The sequence below is a fragment of the Neovison vison genome, chromosome 1, assembly GCF_020171115.1.
Source record: "Neovison vison isolate M4711 chromosome 1, ASM_NN_V1, whole genome shotgun sequence".
NCBI lineage: Eukaryota > Metazoa > Chordata > Mammalia > Carnivora > Mustelidae > Neogale > Neogale vison.
The window spans coordinates 236,338,641-236,361,056 of NC_058091.1; the positions used below are offsets into that span (position 1 = coordinate 236,338,641).

Sequence of the window (22,416 nt, forward strand, 5' to 3'; positions counted from 1 at the left end):
ATGAATATTATATTAATATGAACTTTACCCTTGTTATGGATTCAGCCTACTGCCAAGGGCAATAACATCAGCTCCTTCAAAAAAGAGAAATTCATTCCCCGTGAGTTGTCTTGGGAAAAAATCATGTACTCTAGTTACTTGTAAAGCAGGTTGAAGGTAGTTGTGGCCTGAATGCATTACCTAAAGCTCTGATTATATTAATTGTTAAAGAAGTGTAATTATCTATCCACTCACAATATAAAAAGGATATTATTATTTGCCTAGAGTTCTGTTTGCATAACCTTAAGAGTCAGATGAGTCATTTTCTTTTGTTTGGATTAGTTTGTAATACATGAGCCAACTATAAGATTACTCCCGTCACCCCACACAGAGAACAGGGATGCAGGCTTTGCCCAGGTCAGGGGCTGCCTGGTCCTACGGAGGGGTCGCACGGAGCACCGAGCACTCCTGTTACCGTGACCCACTACAGACCCAAGAGAGTGAAGCCTGTTCCTGTCACTGTACCTACTTCAGCACTTCATTAAATTATGAGTTATTTCCATGATGTACATGCAGTGATAGCAGTAATAATATTACAGTAGTATTGACTGGTTGATTTCTGAAAATGAAATTCAGAATGAGACTATGGAACCTTAGAAGAAGAAAAAAACGGATATTTCAAAAAAAATATTTTAGTTAAAATGGAGGAGAATGAAAAATTCTTTAAAACAGGGCTATACATACGTTGCTTATAGGGACCAAGTATGTCTCATTCTGGCAAAGAGAAGGCAGGCAAGGAAGGCAGGCATTGATGTTAGAGAGGGCAAGCTTACCTAAAAGCTTCCAGTGCCCTTTAAAAAGTGTAAAAAAAAAACCAAAAAAGCGCTAAACGTACTTCCCAGTAAAATACTGGGCCATATGCCCTCTGGGCTTCACCCCTGCTTTAAAATTAAATTCTTATACTTGCTTTTAGGTACAAATTTCATAGAATATTAGCTGTACCATTTCAAAATGTGTAAGTAGTGCTTAAGTCTGACGGCTCGATTACGTAATTAGTAGGCAAAGGTTTAACTGTGGACTCTGTTAAGTAAATCCTATTTGGATTTTCATTTTCCCGCATGTCCCTTCCAGTTCTAAAATTCTGTAATCTTTTGATAACTCTTAGCAGTTTTATTTTTTCTTTGTAGAATTGATAGAAATGTTTTAAAGCCCAGATACATATTTTGGAGCACTTTCTTAGAGAATTACAGAGATGAAGTAAGATCTGCAACATACTTGGCACTCCATTTTCCGCACCTGCTGGAAATAGCAGTTACCCTGCCCTCAGAATGGCATAATGTAAATACCCAAACATTCAGGTGTTTTTAAGAAATCTGCCAAGTTTAACTTACTTATTACTTATCTAAATCCTTAATCTAGGTTGAATGGCTATTTTGAAGTTTTTAACCCAGTATTCCGGGAGTTGCTTTTCTGCATACGGAATAAAACTGTGGGTAGCTTCTTTTCTTTCTATGTGTGCTAGTTGAGTGATTACTGCCCCCCACCAAGTCCGTTTGTCTTACGTCCCCTTTGCACAGAAGTACGTGTAAGCTTTGTCGGTGGGTCATAATGGTGATAGGCATTCACTATCCTGAGTGTACCATGAACCCAGCACTGTTTTATTGTTTGTCACACCATTTAATTAAGGGCTCTGTGAGCTCTTAGAGGCCTCAGTGATCCTATTTGACAGTCCAGGAAAGTGAGGCGGAGAGTGGAAGCGGCAGCGCTGGGATCCCAGCACAGTACCCTCCCAGGCTACGATGACCCTCTGCGAGTTTATATAATCAGGTTAGATACAGAGATGAAAGCAGTCGCAAGGGAGTGATTTCCCAGCTGGCACTGATTGAGTGCTCACAAGGTGCAGGCGCTGTTTGTAAGAGCCTTCTCCACAACTGCCTTCCACCCTTGCAGAAGGGCTGTCTTACCTGCAGAAGCCCAGCAAGATAGCTTTGCGGATAGGGAAATAGGGGCTCAGAAAATGTAATAAAGTTTACAGAGATCACAGAGCCGGGAAACACAGCTGCAGTTCAGATGAAGGGCTTCCCGGCCCTCACGAGGGCACATTCTACCACACCACACAGTTTTTGAGAGCAGGTAAAGAAACAGACTCACGCTTACAGAGTTCACATTTAAGACCTGGATGTTTCAAACAGGGTAAACCAAGTGCAGACACCCCCAGAACATGCCCTTCTCCTCGGACCTCTGTTTTTTTAAAACCGAAAAACAAGCAGTTTACTATCCTTACTGTGTTAGTGATCTACGGCTGTGTAACAAACGACGCCAGAAAGTATTGGCTTCAGACAGTAGGCACTGACTGTCCTGCAGTTTCTGAGTCACGAATTTGGAAGGAGGTGAGTAGCAGGGCAGTTCTGGCCCCTCATATAGTCATATTCAGACTGTAGGTTGGGGGTGCAGTCATCCAGCCTGGAGCCCGAGGACCCGTTTTCAAGCCTGTTAACGCTGCTTTTGGCAGGGAGCTTCAGTCCTTGGTGTGTGGCAGTTGGCTCAGGCTGCTCTCAGCAGAGCAGCTGGCCTCCCCAGAACAACCGATCCATAGGAGAGAGCAGAATATGGAGGCAATCATGCCCTTAGGACTGGTTCTCAGATGTGACTTCCTGTGACTTTGGCCATATTTTATTGGTCACACAAGAGTGTGAACACGAGGAGGCAGAGACTGTTGGGGGCCATCTTGGGGGCTGGCTACCACACCAACCATAAATAGAAACCAGAATCACTTGCCAAAACTAGGTATTAACCATAAAAGTAAATACAGTGCAAACAGAACAATGTTAAAAAAAAAAAATTCCAGCTGTCTTGAACTCTTTTCTCCTCACATCTGCTATCAGGCAGAAGAGGAATTTACAAAGTGGTAGAAGACATAGGAACTCCAAACTAAGATGACTCACTGTCTTATCAGACGGACTGACCAGGAGTGACAATTAGTGATGCATGCCCATGTCTTATAAAAAAGTGCCCACTAGGTGAAACTCCTCCTTTTATAGATAAAACACAGTCAGATGTGCCCAGCTTCACACTAATGACCAGAAAGGACTAATTTTAACTTTTGTAGGCACAGGATCCCTGTGATCGAACAGCTCAGATTCTGCAGGACAGTGATAAGGGGAGATGCTTACGGGGTGGAACTCTGTATTTTAACTGCCCCAACCATGGATGCATTTGTTGTTCCTCCGTTTGCTTTAAAGAGGTTAGAATTGCTGGATTAGTGCTTCCATTTCATGTCACCCAAAGAAGAAGTCACGTAACGTACATGACTTGGAAAGGAATGGAAACAGCCGGTACAGACATCTGGCCTTGGAAGGCAGCTTTGGAACCAAGTTCAACTGCATGCCACTGGTCACCTTGGTGGCCTACTCCTCACACAAGTGGGAACTGTGTCCCCAAAACACATTCTTTTTTTTTTTTTTTAAAGATTTTATTTATTTATTTGACAGAGAGAAATCACAAGTAGATGGAGAGGCAGGCAGAGAGAGAGAGAGGGAAGCAGGCTCCCTTGAGCAGAGAGCCTGATGCGGGACTCGATCCCAGGACCCCGAGATCATGACCTGAGCCGAAGGCAGCGGCCCAACCCACTGAGCCACCCAGGCGCCCCCCAAAACACATTCTTAATAGCGCTGTGAGTTATCCCTTTCTAAAGACGTGAACAGACTATGTTTCCCGCCAAGTCTTAGACTGCCCTATAAAGGAAGGATCCTTACCCAGAAACCTGAATGAGGTATAGTCACCCTAGTGAGTTGATAATGGTAATTTTTCTCTTTCCTCTGAAGGTAATTTCCTCTTGAGAAATGTCCAGTAGTCCTCTGAATCCCATCCCTTGTAGGGTGAAGTTCGCGGACTCTCAGTTGTCCAGGGTTCGTGTTGCTGCACGGGTTTTGTGCAAGAGGCTCCTTTCATAGCTTCTGGCAGGCCGGCAGATCCTCAGAGTTTCCTTCAACATTCCGTAACCACATTAAAAGAAAACTACAAGAAAGTGCACGGTACAATGTACAAGGGTACAGAGACTGTCTTTTCCTGGCAATTTATTTGTCAGGTGAAAACTGTACTTCTGCCTCTTAGCACATTATTAAGTTCTAGGTGCTGGAAGATTTTAGACAGCAACAGTTGTAAATATTTGGGGCAGTGGTCAACTCAAACATTCTCACACTGTACAAAGCATGTGAACGAATGAACAGGTATCCATGAGATCCATGTACTAGTTAGCCGGTCAGCGGTGAGATTTCCTTAACTAGTTGCTGGCAGCTTCCCCCTGAAGAAGGAGTGTGGCACCAGTCACAGAGCTGAAGGGCGAGCACACTGGATTTGCACATGGTGGCCTAATGCTGCATGAGAGTCATTTTCCATGTGGGACTCAGAATATTTGGAAAGCAGTTTCCTCTTTAACCCTCCTTAGCATTAAGTAAGAAGTCATAATGAAGGAGTGCTCACAGACCTCCTCCATGGCTGTTAAACTGTGCTTGAGAAGGTTTCCACTTATACGTAGAACAAAGTGGCCTTGGAGGGCGGTGCCAGGGAAGGGCCAAGAGGGCAGTGGGTGGCCAAGTTCTGCTTCTCCATCATGGAGGTGTTCAGTTTGGGAAAATATATCGGAGGCTACCCTGAGCATTGGTGCCCTTTTCTCTACGTATATGCTGCAGTGTCTTTCATGAACTACAAGTATTGGACAGAATAAGAAGGAGACTTTTTTAAACTGAACTCTGTAAGGTCTGTAAGGTCCGTGTAAGTGAGGACACTGTACTTTTCTTAATCACTGCCTGGGTCCTAGGCTGTGTTCCACCTAAAAGGGAAATGCATCAAGTCCCTCCGTAAAAATACCTTTTAAAACCTGGGAAATTTTGATAGCACCTTTGTTTTCCCTCTAGGACAGCACAACTATCTTTGTGCTGGAAGAAATGATTGTATCATCGATAAAATTCGAAGAAAAAACTGTCCAGCATGCCGCTATCGAAAATGTCTTCAAGCTGGAATGAACTTGGAAGGTAATGTAAATGCCTGAAAGGAATAGCCTCTGCATGCATATAAAAAATGTATTATTTTCCTTTTTAAAGTAGAAGTAAGCAAAAGTAATAATTTAGTCATTACAATATATGCGCTTGACTAGCATAACTTTGACTGCTTTATAAACTAGGAATTTTTTTTTTTGTATTTTTTTTTTCCCAATTTATTTATTTTCAGAAAAACAGTATTCATTATTTTTTCACCACACCCAGTGCTCCATGCAAGCTGTGCCCTCTATAATACCCACCACCTGGTACCCCAACCTCCCACCCCCCCGCCACTTCAAACCCCTCAGACTGTTTTTCAGAGTCCATAGTCTCTCATGGTTCACCTCCCCTTCCAATTTACCCAAATTCCCTACTACTCTCTAACGCCCCTTGTCCTCCATGCTATTGGTTATGCTCCACAAATGAGTGAAACCATATGATAATTGACTCTCTCTGCTTGACTGATTTCACTCAGCATAATCTCTTCCAGTCCCGTCCATGTTGCTACAAAAGTTGGATATTCGTCCTTTCTGATGGAGGCATAATACTCCATAGTGTATATGGACCACATCTTCCTTATCCATTCATCCGTTGAAGGGCATCTTGGTTCTTTCCATAGTTTGGTGACTGTGGCCATTGCTGCTATAAACATTGGGGTACAGATGGCCCTTCTTTTCACGACATCTGTATCTTTGGGGTAAATACCCAGGAGTGCAATTGCAGGGTCGTAGGGAAGCTCTATTTTTAATTTCTTGAGGAATCTCCACACTGTTCTCCAAAGAGGCTGCACCAACTTGCATTCCCACCAACAGTGTAAGAGGGTTCCCCTTTCTCCACATTAAACTAGGAATTTTTTAATGAATATTTCATATTATGCTTAAGTTTTTTCACCAGTTCTTACGGCACACACAGCCTTCATTAGAGGCAGATCGTATACTAAGAAAGTCAACTAGGTAACAATGACTTCGCAACAAGCTTTTTCTCCTCCCTTTCTGCAGCCTCAAAAGTCTTCCCTAGAGTTGAAAACGTTTCTCTGTCGGATGTATTTACCTGTCCATTTTCCTCTCATTCGCTTTTTACTTGGCTCTACAGCTGGAGAGATGCAGATGGATGATAAATCTGCCCGGGGAAGTAACTCCTCAAGGAGGTGCTGGGATAGGTTTGGTTTTGCTTTCCGTGTAGAGAAGAAGCCTGAAAGTCGTTAGAACTCTTGAGTTTCATATCCCTGTTTCTATAACAAGTTGTGTAATTAACATTGCTATGAAAGGAGTTTGGGATTCTCCTGTAACTGAGAATGCGAGGTCCAGGATGATAGCAGTGGTGCTGAAGGGACTTACAGCCTTCGTACTTGGGGGAGTAGCACTTTCCTTCTCCAGAAGCCACAGGGAGGCAGGCCAGGGATGGGCACCGAGTTTGACAGTGCCCGCAGGGAAGGAGGATATGGTCTACCGGGGTTGCAGAGTCTGTCCCCAAAAGGCATGGCACACTGCAGAAGGGGCCAGAGCCCCCGGAGCACAAGGAGGGGCACCTCGTTCTGTCCTGGAAAGCTGGGAAGGCTCCCTTGGCAGAAGCAACATTGAGTCTGAAATCTAAGAGAACTGAGGAGGAGTTAGGTAAAAATGACTAAGTAAAGGCAGAGACATCATCAGATTTAAACTTTAGAAAGACTCGTCTTGCCTAGAGAGACCGGAAGGACAACCGTAGAGGTTCTCCAGACCTTAGTATCAGAAGTGGTATATTTTGATGCTGTTGCCCCTATACCAAGTAATTCTCCAGATTTATTTTAGGCGGCCTTTTTCAATGTTTCACCTGGCAACTAAGTACAGATATGTTTTAAGGGTAATCCTCAATGTTTTACTTCATTTTAGGGTGTAGTGTAATCTTTTCCAAATTACAGCTTTATTTTTGCTATGAAGAGTCACGTGGAACCTAAATATAGGGGGGTTTTTGACATGATCAGATTTCATACCTAATTTTTTTTTTAAGATTTTATTTATTTATTTATTTGACACACAGAGACACAGCGAGAGAGGGAACACAAGCAGGGGCAGTGGGAGAGGGAGAAGCAGACTCCCCACTGAGTAGGGAGCCCGATGCAGGGCTCAATCCCAGAACTCTGGGATCATGACCTGAGCTGAAGGCAAATGCCTAATGACTGAGCCACCCAGGCACCACATACCTAATACTTTTAAACTAAGTTTTGAAACTAAATAAGATTTCTTTTTATTAAGAATGGAAGGAAACTATCATAGACTCAATACTTCTGTAGAAATCAGATGCTGACAATCTCTATGCTCCAAGGAGTCAGGAACTTGATATCAAGTAAAAATCAGTCAAGTGCTTAAAAATAATGATTGCTGGGGCTCCTGGATGGCACAGATGGTTAATCATCTGCCTTCCACCCAGCTCATGAAGATCCTGGGATCAAGCCCCGCATCAAGCTCCCGCTCCCTCTACTGCTCCCCCTGCCTGTGCTCTCTCTCTTTCTCTGTCAAATAAATAAATAAAATCTTAAAAACAAACAAACAAAAAATTGGTCGCTAAACTAATTCAGTTAACAACTTCTTAAGTTCTATGAAAATGTATTAGTACGCATTCTGGCTCTAGTAAGTATTCTGAGCTTTATTCAAAAGCAGGAGTAGTTCTCTCACTTAGGGCTAAAGATAAGTTGTGTAAGAAATTAATTCTATACTAAATAGAGATTTTTGAAAATCCACTGGCCTGTTACTATCCTTTGCCCTGTTCTCATGTGGAATGTAAGTGTTAAGTTACGGTGAACTGAGGTCTTTATAGTACTATTTCAGGGCATTGATTTGGGACATGCCTGTTCTTTTACCTTCTCAACAAAACACTTGCCATGATTTTGAAATGTACCTTTAGTGTTCAAAATGCTGCCTAACTTTCGGTGTAGCAGCACCTCCTATTTTAAAGTTGACCACTCTTATCTCCCGTTGTACTACCTACCTTCAGAATACTCTAAAGGCATATTCTGTCACCACTGGAGGTGATGATAGGTCTGTAGCACTTAATGGGAGCCACCAACTGTCCTAAGCCTTGTACATATTTTAGTTGATTTAATTCTCAGCCACTCTCTGAGTGAAGTACCAGTATTACCTTCACTGGACAGAAGAGGGAAAGTAAGGCCCAGGCAATAACTAGGGGATCCCACCAATTGCATGACAGAGCCAGGATTTAAATTCAGACATGTTGGCTTCAGAGTTATGCTTCTTACTACCACACCATACTGTGTTTCCAGTAGAGCATGTTAAAATAAAAATAGCTCTGTCATGATCGTTTTTTGTGTTTTGAAATGTTACATGAGAATTCTTCACTATCTCACTATCCTATTCAACATAGTACAAAATAATGGGACCATTCTGTCATTTTAAGGACAAAGACTCTAAAAATTATTTTTAAAAGTGATGAGTATTTACTTTTGTCCTACCAAAATTGGTTGTATCCTGATAAGTGACGTGGATACATTTCTTCTTTCCTATAAATTCTGTTCATTGCCCTTCCTTGGACCTCTGAGCGCTTATTTAAAAGTTCTCTGTGTTGCCTTCAGCATCATATGGAGTCAAAAAAAAAATTCTCATTTGTAGCTTTAAGAGTATGAATCTGTATTGCAATTTGATTATGCTGTTCCATACTAAGAGTTAGAAGATAGCTTTACTTTGTACATAATATGATAAAGGATGCTTTAGGTTCATGGAATCATCAATATAAATCTCTTAGAAAACAGAAATCTCCCACTAATAATTTATGAAGGAATATAAAGTTTTTTCTTTATCTCCCCAAATGTTTCTAAACCCAAGTAATATCCCTCATGTAAACATAAAAACTGGACATTTCTGCTGCTGAAGTTGCTGCTTCGGGCATGGGATCTGCTGTATCATTTTAATACTTCCTTGAGAAGAAGGGGACTCTGTGCAAAGTTATCAGTAGTATAGCTCTCTTCCTTATTACCTTAGGTTAGGTTAAGCCTAAGCCCCAGTTTCTAGTCTGCTATTACAAGCTTGGACTCTTTCTTTCAAATGCTAGTGGAAGTACTGACTTATTAAACCAGTGAAAATTCCAACTTTGGAGGGAAAGTGAGACAGAAATTAATTCTTGCAAGAATCTCTAGCAGTGCTTTGTTTACATCACTTTAATGTAATATTGGAAGACACTTAATTTTATATAAAGGATAATCAATGAAGAATTGCCTGGATTTATATACACATGGCTCCTCTTGACTCTTTGCCTTATCTTCTTCTGTGTCACTTTATAACTGCTAAATAGTTTCAGAAGTTAAAATACTTCCTGAAGAAACTCTGCCACCCAGACCTTCTGATTAGAACTCACTTCTGTGTGTGTGTGTGTGTGTGTGTGTGTGTATATATATATATATATATATATATTTTTTTTTTTTTACACCCACAGCTCGAAAAACAAAGAAAAAGATAAAAGGAATTCAGCAGGCCACTCCAGGAGCATCACAAGAAACTTCGGAAAATCCTGCTAACAAAACAATAGTTCCTGCAACATTACCACAGCTCACCCCTACCCTGGTGTCCCTGCTGGAGGTCATTGAACCTGAGGTGTTATACGCAGGATATGACAGCTCTATCCCAGATACGACCTGGCGGATCATGACCACACTCAACATGTTAGGTGGGCGGCAAGTGATTGCAGCAGTGAAGTGGGCCAAGGCGATACCAGGTAAGAGGCGGAAGGGAACTCATCAAAGATACAGAACTGTGTCTCGTCCTCAGCCGAGGCACTCTGGCTGTGTCCTCCCAGTCGCATGACCTGCCCTGTTTTTTCCTCCTCAGTTCTGGGGCCCAACCGGGGCAGAGCCCAGAAAGCATGGGAGTGGAGAGTTTATAATAAAATGTGAACGTTGCTCCCTGCTTTTCAGATTGTTGCTCAGAGTGGAATGATTTGAGGTTGGACAAGGTCCTGTCAGAACTAGAGTCTCGGGACTTACTTAAGAATTCCTTTTGTACCCAAATCTAGGGCAGGAGCACACGTAGATACTTCTTAGAACTCCCATTTGTTTTCCTTCAGTGTATCACTTTTAAAACTCGGGGTAAAACTGGCAAAAATCAGGTACTGTCAGGATGTACTAACCTCGTAATTAGATAAAGTGATACAGGTCGAACTAAATCTGAACTAATCTTATATTTAAGATCATATGAAATTGATGTCCCCCTGTTGGAACTTGATGTGGAACAGCAGAGGTCCACGTCACTGTCAGCCCAGACTTGATGGCTGCAGGAGATTTGACAAGCTTATGTTCATTTTGATAGAAGAGACAGAGCAAGAATGAAGTACTCTGACCTCCTATCATCCCTCATCTGTCAAGAGGGAAAGAGGTGTAACTCTCAGGGGACATTTTTGAAACTAAATTCATTAACTGAGTAATGTACCAAGTCAGGACTCTATTTGCTTAAATAGGGTGAAAGTGACAGTAAGTTTTATTACATTACATGCTATTAAAAAGTATTTGCGGGCGCTTTGATCTGAACGTATCAGACGACAGAGGAGACCTATGCCCCTCAGTGCTTCACTTCCTCTGTCTGTCAGGGGTCCCCCCCCCCAAACAAGGCTAAAGTCCTATCTGGTTTGTGGTAGTTTCCAGAGAGCTGATATTCTCTTTGGAGACTAGAGTGTTTCCTAATCCCTTTACTTCTCTTAATTCAGGATTCAGGAACTTACACCTGGATGACCAAATGACCCTACTGCAATATTCATGGATGTTCCTCATGGCATTTGCCCTTGGCTGGAGATCATATAGACAATCAAGTGGAAACGTGCTGTGTTTTGCTCCTGATCTGATTATTAATGAGTAAGTTATTTGTCATTTTCCGTGTGTTTTTACCAGCTGATGGATTGCTCTTGTGATCATTCAGGACTGAACCAATTCTATCAGGGTTCTTGAAACTGGGCAAGCTTGAAACAGTTGTTTATCAATGTTTAATGGCAGGCCAGGTGGACATGGGGCATTATTATGTACTGTCCCAGGACAGATTGAAGGGTATTTTTTTTTAAGATTTATTTACCCATTTTAGAGGTTAGTGAGCAAGGGGAGGGTCAGGAAGAGGGGGAGAGAGCATCTCAAGCAGACTCCCTGCCTAGAGCAGAGCCCACTGTAGGACTCCATCCAAGGACCCTGGGATCATGAGAGATAATGACCTGAGCCAATATCAAGAGTCAGATGCTTAACATGCTGAGCCACCAGCTACACCTGGAGGGTACTTTTTAATACAGTTGGGGTCAACTCTGGGGTCAGTTAATACCACCTTGAATAGGAACAACTACAGATGAGGATATCTTGGCTGACAAGATAGGAGGGACAGAGAGACAAAAGGATCCTCATTGCATGGCAAGCCCTACTCAGTGTTTATGACTTGGACAGTTTTTTTAATTGGGAGAGAATCAATCAAATTTTCAGGTTTTATAAATGAGCTATTCTTGTGTCTTCTCAGCCTCTGCTTCCATCTGTGAAGTATTCCCCTGACCTCACTGCAGTTGTTTCCTGACTAGTTTTCTGCCTCCAGTGTGTCCTCCATCATGCTGACAATTTTTTTCTTCCAAAAATACAGTTTGATCCCATCACATACCTCCCCAACACACAGATGTCCTTGCTGTCTCCACCCTGCTCACCGGGTGCATACTCAGCATGGATTTTGGCTTCCCAGAACCTGGCCTCTTTTTCTCCCTCACTGTTCTCTTTCATGGATGCAGCATTCCCACTCAGATGATCTGTTCGTCAAGCCTCTCAACTCAGCACCTTAAAAGACCTCTCTGCTTTATATCCCTAGCTCTTATCAGGTTTCTTATTTCCTGTGCCTACAACTTACCTCCTTTATGAGAATGAAACCAAGGAGTTCTCACCCTCTCACACACATACGCATGGTCAGAGCAGAGTAAGAAACAAAGATTTAATTGTGATCACCAGGGTGCTTTTGACCAGAGGTCCAAAGAATCAATGAAACCTTAAATCCCGTTATTAGAATAGTCCCATTGCACCCTATTTGAGTCCATCCATTCTGAACAGTTTTGTTTAGAACTGGATGTGCTATTAAAATTAGGAGTGACAACCTTAATAACGTCCAGAATGGCAAAGAGTATGGAAATTTATATCAGTCAACAAACAGGGGATGTTTGGAGGAAAGAGAAAGGCATAGTTGGGAACAAGGAGGACAGCCTACAGAGATACTCTTTTGAGTGTTCTAGGCCCCAAAACAATGGGTTGAAGTTCTAGAAAAGCATCTGTTGGAACAGTGTTAAATGGAAGGGTCTGCCTTACCCTGTGGCAAGCTCACATTATTTTAGGTATTTTAGTAGAGATTGGATGATACTAGCTCCAGGTAGTTTTACAGACATTCTTAGGCATTGTGAAAGAAGCTGCAAGTACTGGGGTAATTCTAGATTCAGAACACAGCTTTTTACTGCTACTAGGTCAGGCTAAGGCCACTTACCTGGCAGGATCGATGCAAACTACCTACAGCAGAAATCTCACCGTTCTGCTGTCAGGCAAGGTAGCTGCCCTGGCTGAACTGAATCCTGAGTTAAAGGTGGTGTTCTTTCTCTGCTGGTGATACTTCTTTTCCAGCACAGTATTCTCTCGGTGATACATGAGTCCTTACCAAGTGCCAGACACTATTTTAGGAGCTTGCGCTGTAACGCTGAGCACAATAGATGAGGCCCCTGCTCACATTCCAAAGGGGAAATGGAATAAATAACCGAAATTATTTTGGAGAGCCATGATTACAATAGTGTGACCGGGGGGGAGTGTGGGAGGATGGGGCGCAGGCTAGTTTAGATTTGGGGACCACAGAAGAACTCTCTAGGGACCTGAGAACCAAACAGTACAGAAGAACAAGCTGTGGGGAAGGTGGGAACCTGCAAGCAGAAGAAACCAGAGCAAAGGTACGAGCTGAGAGAAGTGGATTAAGCAGAAGCTTGTAGGCCAGGAAACAGACTTGAGATTGTGTTCCAGGAGCTCTTAAGAAGTAGCCAGTGGAGGATTTCAAACAGAATAACCTGATGGAGAATGCATCAGAGGGAACAGCACGCACTCCTGACATTCCTAGTAAGCCTGGTACAGAGTAGCAGGGATTGAGCCAGACAAGCTTCCTGGGCCATATGGCTTACACTGGACCAGATAACGACCAGATTCAAATGCTGCCATCAAACCTTGGTTTAAATGAGCAACTGGTAAGAAGTGTTTAGAATTTATTCCTGCAGAAATGAAGTAAGTAAAACGATGTACAGCATGTACAATGGAAAACTAATTTCTCTGCGTAAACTTAGATTATGGAGTAGTCTCTTTAGATCCTGTGGATCCAGGAACAAGTTTACTTTTCCAGTTCTCACCTATAGGAATTAGTATTAATTGCATAAGTTAGATTTTCCATTGGAAGTTCACAGTTGTGTAAAATAAAACAAGTGTACTTTTCGGGGGTGACTAACTCAAACGCTGGTGTTTCTCTTTCACAGGCAGAGAATGAGCCTTCCCTGCATGTATGAACAATGTAAACACATGCTGTTTGTTTCCTCCGAGTTACAGAGGCTGCAGGTCTCTTACGAAGAGTATCTCTGTATGAAGACCTTACTACTTCTCTCTTCAGGTTGGTAGGACACCTCTTTGCTTCTAAGTATGTTGAAAGTATGAAATAGAAACGTGTAGACACAAAGGTGTGTTTGTATACATTGCACCCAGTCTACCATTATTTCCTGCTAGTCAGATAACGGAGTTTTCATAAATGTTGAATTTTAAAGGCACAGCCAGTGATACCAAGATTAGTAAGACCGCTAGGCGCCGCAGCAAAACAGAAAAAGTATGTCAGCTCCGCCAGAGCTACTGTTCATCCGGAGTGATTCGGTAACACCACTAGGTCGAAAATTAGTTACACGAGGAATAGGACTGAGTCTAGGAAATAATGGGAGAAAAACAGGGCGTACAGAAGGTGTACTTAACAACTGTTGCTGCCGCTCTGGGGGCAGAGGTATTCTATCCAAAAACAGCAGCAAGCATTTATCGAACCATCTTCGAAGTTTAGATAAACGGACTGGTATATAAACTCGAGTGAGGCTAGTTGTGGCTGGCAGAGGCATTACTTAGTAAACCTAGAAAGCCTTTGAAAAATAAAGTCTCTTGTTAGTAAAACGATGGAATTTTCAACAACCAGTAGAAGAAAATGTGCAAACAGTTGATGTTATACACTTACAGGCTATTCCAATAAAACTTAACGTCTCAGGTTAGTGTTTATGAGATACAGACTTGATGACTGAATACTCCTGTATATACAAATAAATTTGCAAGGTTTCAAAAAGTCTTTCTATGAGTAACTGGTTTCAAAGCTGCCAAATAACTTGAAGGGACGGATATCTATTTCAGCTTTTCCAAGATAGATGTATCACCAATGCTTTCATACTACCTTTGTTCTCAGAAAACCTAAAGGGAAAGATCATTGCTAGAGACTTTAAGGTTACCTAATGCAGCACACTTGTTAAAGGGAGCTTGACGTTATTTGAGTGAAACAGTTAAAATTCTGAACATCATCTCCAAGTACAGATCAGTGCCAAATACGATTATTTGTTTAAAAAAAAAAAAAAAAGGTGATTTCTATTTTATACATACCACACTCACAGAACTATATGTACTTTTATCATTGCAGAGGATAGGAGAAAGTAAACCAAACTAACATGCATCACTGCTTCCTTTAAAAAAAAGGCATGGCATCAACAAGGAATAAAATACAAAAATATATACCATAAGATAGAATCAGACTTCTAGTCTGACAGAATACTAGAATAGGTACCCTAACCTCCTACTAAAAAATGCTAGAACAGCAGGCAAGAATCCCAGGAGGGATTTTGGAAGGTATATTTCATAAGTTTAAGGACAGAAGACAAAGAACGGCTGAAAACTTTCCAGAATTGTTGAAAGACACCAACCCCCTGCCCTGTCCAGGCAGCTCAATGAATTTCACATAATATATAAGTAAAATCCAAATGACTGAAAAAAAAAAAAAAAAGATCTTCAAAGGAGAAGCAATTAATTTAATTACCATATAGCAGCAAAGAAAATGGAATGATTTTTTTTTTTCATAAGCCTAAGGAAAAAATATTAGAAAATGAAGGTGGACTTCCAGCTTCAACTCTAAGAGGTAAACAGCCTGGACACAGCCATTCCATTCCCATCCTAAACAAGAAGAAGGTGAAGTGAAAATTAGTAACTTGGATCTGTCCAAGAATTGAGGTCACCAGGCAAATAATCACATCAAAATCTTGAGAATCGGGCAAACACAGAGAAACATAGCCATGATCAGCTTATTGGGGACCGAAGCATGTAGAGCTGGGAACTGGTGGAACACTCACGGTTATTATGATGAATTGCTGGAGAGGGAGGACGAGCTTGAGAAAAACTAAGGGCATTGTTTTCCCACACTTTCTTGGGGTTTACCTGGAGAAGGTACATGAGGTTCTCACCATAAAGATCAGAGAAAGAGGGACGCCTGGGTGGCTCAGTTGGTTGGACGACTGCCTTCGGCTCAGGGCGTGATCCTGGAGTCCCGGGATCGAGTCCCGCATCGGGCTCCCAGCTCCATGGGGAGTCTGCTTCACTCTCTGACCTTCTCCTCACTCGTGCTCTCTCTCACTGTCTCTCTCTCTCAAATAAATAAATAAAATCTTTAAAAAAAAAAAAAAAAGATCAGAGAAAGAGCCCCCTGTTTTTGCCCTCTGAGGGAAACTGCTATAAGAGAGCTTTATCTAATCTGAAGGAAAGGGCAGAAAGATCAATGCAGCCCCCTCTCCCTCCCTGTCTCCTGTAAGGGAAGCAGGAGTATAAGGTGGGAGAAGAGATTCAGAAACTCTCCTGAAGGTCATACCAACACAGATGTCATCCTAAAAGGATAGAATACCCAACACCTAACCACACTGTCAGTAGGGCACCAGGATAGTAACTGGATTACAGCTGCAGAGCATAGCCCTTTGAGAAGGAGTACTCAGGGAAACCCAAAAACAATAGGGGAAAAGCAATAAAAACAGGAAAATAGGTTTCAGCTTCTGTTAAACACCTCTATGACTAACATGAAATAGAGCCCAGCTCCTAGCCAGAGTAACATAAAAGCTCACACTAAAAGTGTTATTACGTCCGCTCTGACCTAACACTATCCAGGTTTGAGGGGGGAATAAAAAAGGTCTGCAAGCTAAAAGGCAACAAAAAACAGTCTGAAGAGACACACAAGCATCGGACCCAGCTCAGCTATCACACAGATGTTGTAAATATCAGATAGGGAGTTTAACAAATCCATGATTACTATGTTATGGGCTCTAATGGAAAAAGTGAACAACATGCAAGAACACAACAGGTAATGTAAGCAGAAAGGGGGAAACTCTAAGAAGGAAACAAAAGAAAATGCTAGAGACTAGAAATACTGTGATGGAAATGAAGAATGCTCATCAGTAGACAGGATGTGGCAGAATTGCAAACTCAAATGCAAAGAGAAGGATAAAAACAACACGGAATGGAGAATTCAAGAGCTGGGATAGGGGGAGGGCCATTACACAACGTGTCACATACAAGTAATGAGGACATAAGAAGTAAAGGAATGGAAGAAATACATGAATAATGGCTGAGAATTTTCCAAAATAACAGATGCCAAAACATAGACCCAGGAAGCTTTAAAAACTCCAAGAAATGTACAAATTGCAGAAAACCAAAGACAAAGAAGAAATCTTGAAAAAAGCCAGAGTGGGAAAAAAAACAGCTTACCCATAGTGGGACGAGGATAAAAATGACATCAGAATTCACATCAGCAACTATGCACACAGAAGAGGAGCAGAGTGAAATATTTAGTGTTTAAAAAAAAAAAAAAAACTATAATTCTGTATACAGTAAAATTATCCTTCAAAAGTGAGGGTGAAATAATGAGTCTCAGAAACAGATAACTAGTCACTAGAAGATCTGCCCTGCAAGAAATGTTTAAGGAACTTCTTCAGAAGAAATGAAAATGATGCAGTTCAGAAACATGGATCTACAGAAACGAGAGCATGAGAGGAGGAAACGATGACAGTTTATTTTTCTTCTGACGTGATCTGATGCTCAGCTGTGGAAGTAATTATAGCAACAGTGCACAAGACGATCATAACACGTGGATGAAGGAAATATCCAACAGGAGAGAGGACCCGTGCGTACTGTTGGTAGGTACCTACAGTACAGATCAGGTAGAGCGGTCTTATTTAAAGGAGCTGAAGATCAGTTGTCTTTGTATATGGGGAACTCTAGGGCAAGCCCTGAACACAGATTTAAAAATAAGTAATAATTGATAAATTGAGAGGAGAGAATCTAGAATCGTATTAAATGCTCAGCAAAAACCAGAGAAGGTAAGAAAGAAGCAAGGATTACAAAAGAACCAGTGCAATGAGTAGAAAACAGTTTTAAAACTGTTTTAAAACCCAAATAGATCAATAGTCTGACATGTGAATAGTCCTCATGAACCAGTCAGCTTTTTTTTTTTTTTTTTTTTAAATGAAGTTTAAAGGAAAGTTTGCCACCACGGATCCTCAGTAAAGTAAGATTAAAGGGTATGCGTAGGCTAAGGGAAAGGAATCACATCTCTAAGAAGGAAAAAAGAACAGAGTGTCGTAAATACATAGATATGTTTAATATTTATTGTATAAGACAACAGAAGTGTCTTGGAGGATCTACAAAACAGAACTAAATTGGGGAAAAAAAAAAACAAAAAAAAGAACAATGGCGGGGGGGGTGGGAGGTTGGGGTACCAGGTGGTGGGTATTATAGAGGGCACGGCTTGCATGGAGCACTGGGTGTGGTGAAAAAATAATGAATAATGTTTTTCTGAAAATAAATAAATTGGAAAAAAAAGGGGAAAAAAAAAAAAACAGAACTGAAATACATAATACCTACACATAAGAAGGGTAGTTTGATAAGAATGCATGGTTAAATTTCCAGGGCACCTGGGTGGCTCACCTGCTTAAGTGTCTACCTTGGGCTCACTCAGGTCATGATGGAATGGAGCCCGGTGTCAGACTCCCTGCTTAGCGGGAAGCCTGCTTCTCCCTCTACCTGCAGCTCCCCCTGCTTGTGCTCACGCACTCTCTAATAAAATCTTTTTTTAAAAAAATTTTCACTAATGATGGCTAAAGATAGGAAGAGTACACAAAGTACCAGGCCACCAAGTTGGGGGGTGGCAGCTGAGACAAACAGGGTAAGGAAAAGCAACCCAAACAAATGAAATGAGGGGGACGAGCATAAACAGATGCACAGTCAAGGAAAGTAACAAATGGTGTACAAACAAATTTGTCAGCAATTACATTATATAGAGAGGAGATAAAAGCCCCAAGGTAAAAAAGACCCACAAAAAAATTCAAGACTGTATTTCCAAAAAAAAAACAAAAGCCAACTTTATGCTATTGACATGAGAGTATCTAAGTAAAGCTACTGAATGAATGACGTAAAAGGCCATACAGTAACCCAGTGATGGCAGACTTGCAAAATAGCGTGTCAGATGGTAAATGTTTTCAGTTTGATCTGCACTCTGTCGTAGCTGCTCAACTCTGCTGCTTGCAGAATGAACACAGTTGTCAACAACACAAAAAGAATGGGCATAGTTCTGTCCCAACAGAGCTTAGTTTACAAACACGGGCTGTTAGTGAGACTAGGTCACTAGTCACGGTTTGCTGACCACTGTTTTAAAGCTGTGGCAGCTACATTTATTATCAGCACAGACTTTAAAGTGGGGAAAAAAAAACCCAGCTCTTTATTTAAAGATACTCTTTACATAAAGCATTCTACTTAGCAGGAAAGCAATTCTAAGTATATGGCTTAACCACATGAAGCAAAAATTCATGGAGCTATAAGGATAATTAGGGGTAATTTGGGACAGATTAAATTATTTTAAACATTAGCAATGAAAAGGGCTTCTCCTGTTGCTATTTTTATTTATTTTTTTTCCTGTCACTATTTTTAAAATTCAGGTAACAAGCAGGAAAAAAATTATCAATAAACAATTAGTGAAAACATCATTGCTACTGTCTTAAATATTAAAACTTAATTAGGTTATTTATAATATATTAACCCATTTTTAACATGATAGGCCACTCTTGATTAAGTAGCCTTTGTTTTCACAGTAATACTGACATCTTCACTAGTGCCAAGTATTGCTTCATAGAATCAGAACGTTTTCATATGTGCTTCTTGGCCTAACCTAGTCAAAATCCAGGGAGAGTGATATACCACATTAACAAAATGAAAAGAAAAATCATATAATCACCTCAACAGATGCAGAAAAAGCATCTAATAAAAATCCAACATCTATTTATGATAAAAACTTTCAACAAAATGAGTATAGAGGGAACCTACCTCAGCATAATACAGGCCATATATGACAACCCATAGCTAACATCATACTCAGTGGTGAAAAGCTGAAAGCTTTCCCTGTAAGATCAGGAATAAGACTAGGATATCTGGGGCGCCTGGGTGGCTCAGTGGGTTAAGCCGCTGCCTTCGGCTCGGGTCATGATCTCGGGGTCCTGGGATCGAGTCCCACATCGGGCTCTCTGCTCAGCGGGGAGCCTGCTTCCTCCTCTCTCTCTGCCTGCCTATCTACCTGTGATCTCTCTCTGTCGAATAAATAAATAAAATCTTTAAAAAAAAAAAGACTAGGATATCTACTGTCATCACTTTTATTCAACACAATATTAAGGTTCTAGCCAGAGCAATTACACAAAAAATAAAAGGCATTCAAATCTAAAAGGACTAAATGAAACTGTCTTGGCAGATTCTTAAAGACTCCACAAAAAGACGATTGGAATAAACAAATATAGTAAAGATACAGGATACAAAATCATATGCAAAAATCTACTGTAGTTCTATACACTAAGAATGAACTACCAGAAAGAAAAATTAAGAATATAACTCCATTTACATTTGCAACAAAAATGATAAAATATCTAGGAATAAAATGCATCCAAGGATGTGAAAGAGCTATACACTGAAAACTCGAAGACACTGATGAGAGAAATTAAACATGACAGAAAGAAATGGAAAGATGTTCCACATTCATGAATTGGAAGAATATGGTCAAAATGTCCGTATTTCCAGAAGCAATCTACAGATTCAACACAGTCCCTCTTAAAATTCCAAGGACATTTTTCAAAGACTAACTCTGAGTTCTGGATGGAACTATATAAATAAGACCCAGAAGAGCCAAAGAAACCTAGAGAATGAAGAGCAAAGCTAGAGGCATCACATGTCCTGGCTTCAAACTATATTACAAAGTTGGCGTCCTAAAAACAATACAGTGCCAGCATAAAAACAGACACACAGTTCAGTGGTGAAATTAGACAACACAGACAAAAACCCAGACATAGACAATTAATTTACAACAAAGTAGCCAAGAGTGTACAACGGGGAAAGAACAGTCTCTTCAGTAAATGGTGCTGGGAAAAATGGACAGCCATATGCAAAAGACTGAAAGTGGACCATTACCTTATACCATACACAAAAATTAACCCCAAAATGAATCAAAGACTTGAACGTAAGACCTGAAATTATAAAAACTCCTTGAAGAAAACAGAGCAGTAAGCTCCTTAACATCAGTCTCGGCAATCACTTTCTTTTTTTTTTTTTTTTTTTTAAGATTTTATTTATTTATTGGGCAAACAGAGATCTCAAGTAGGCAGAGAGAGAGGGGGAAGCAGGCTCCCTGCTGAGCAGAGAGCCTGATGCGGGGCTCAGTGCCAGGACCCTGGGATCATGACCTGAGCTGAAGGCAGAGGCTTTAACCCACTGAGCCATCCAGGCAGCCCAGCAATCACTTTCTTAATCCAGCACCAAAAGCAAAGGCCAGAAAAGGTAAAACAAACAAACAAACAAACAAACAAAAAACCCAGCCTGGTACCACCTCTAACTATAAAGCTTCCTCACAGCAAAGAAAATGATCAACAAAATGAAAAGGCAGCCTACAATATGGGAGAAAATACTTGCAAATCCTGACTGGCCAACAGGCACATGGAAAGGTGCTCATCGTTAATAGTGATTAACAGGGAAATGCAAATCAAAGCCACATCTCATCTCCCATCTATTAGAATGTCTGTTACCGAAAAGACCAGAAGTAAGGGTTAACAGGGGTGTGGAGAGGAGGGAACTCTGCACACTCCCGGTAGGAATGCATACTGGTGTAGCCGCTGTGGAAAACAGCATAGATGTTCCTCAAGAAGTTAAAAATAGGACTACTGCATGACCCCAGAATTCCATTTCTGGGCATTTGCCCACAGTAAATGAAAACACTAACTCAAAAAATATATGTAGCCTCATATTCATGGCATAACTATTTACAATCACCAAGACACGGAAACAGTCGAAGTGACCATCTACGGATGAATGGATAAAGATGGGATATATACGGTGTCTGTACATAGTCAGTTGGGTATTACTCCACCACTGAAAGGAGTACCATCTTGCTACTCGCGACAACACGGATGGACCTTGAGGGCATTAGGCTAAGTGAAGTAAGCCGTTCAGAGGAAGACCAGTACAAGTGAGTGGAGAATCCCATTTACACATGGACTCTAAAAACAAACAAGGAGACAGGCTCGTTTGCACAGAGAACAGACTGGTGGTCACCAGAGGAGGGTGGATTGGAAGGTGGGAGAAAGGGGATTAAAAAGGGCAGACTTCCAGGCGTAAGTAAAATAAGTAAGTCATGTGGATGTCATATGCAGCATGGTGATTGTAGTTATTAGTACTATATATTATATGTGTGAAAGTTGCTGAGAGTGAATTCTAAACATTTTCATTGCAAGAAAAATTATGTTTAATATGGGGTGATGGGTGTTAACCATAGATGTATTGTGACCATTTTGCAATATATACAAATATAAAAAAAATTCAGTGAGAAAGGGTAGGAGACACAGCTCAGGCAGGTTATACTCAAATCCACAGGGCAGTAAGAATTAAAACTTCTTGCTCCTAAAGCCAGTGCTTTTCCTAAATCCCAACATGTTCTAAGATGTCAGCAACAAGGAAGTAAAGTTTGGGAGACAACATGCTCCCCTCCCTAGAAAGTACCTGATTTGGGCTCTGACAAATCCTGAAAACCAGTAATCTGCCTAACTTTGTATTAGCCTTTAGCTTTGCTTACATTTTGACCAAATCCTTTTTTCCTTAACCATTAACACAGAACCCGAGTTCTAGGAGCACACTTTGAAAAATTTGGCCATGCACAAAAGTCAGTCTTTGCAGGATTCACAGACAACATCATTAATCTTCTGTTCATAGTCCTCCTACTAATACCAGTTTTTGAAGAGTAATGTAAAACAACAGACTTGATACTAGATTTACAATCTAGAATCCATAAGGTACTTTCTAAGTACACCA

General features: G+C 41.1%; 1 protein-coding gene across 8 annotated transcripts in view; it reads left to right on the top strand.

The window, feature by feature from the left end:
- Window positions 1-22,416, top strand: part of NR3C1 (nuclear receptor subfamily 3 group C member 1) — a 122,088-nt gene that overhangs the window by 94,472 nt on the left and 5,200 nt on the right. For 7 of the 8 annotated variants that reach the window (XM_044225328.1, XM_044225302.1, XM_044225292.1 and 4 more), the window contains exons 4-7: window positions 4,896-5,012; window positions 9,441-9,719; window positions 10,704-10,848; window positions 13,506-13,636. In XM_044225328.1, coding sequence (XP_044081263.1) covers window positions 4,896-5,012; window positions 9,441-9,719; window positions 10,704-10,848; window positions 13,506-13,636 — 672 coding nt within the window. Of the gene's footprint in view, window positions 1-4,895; window positions 5,013-9,440; window positions 9,720-10,703; window positions 10,849-13,505; window positions 13,645-22,416 lie in introns of those variants that run through there. The other variant, XM_044225335.1, reaches the window with a different exon arrangement.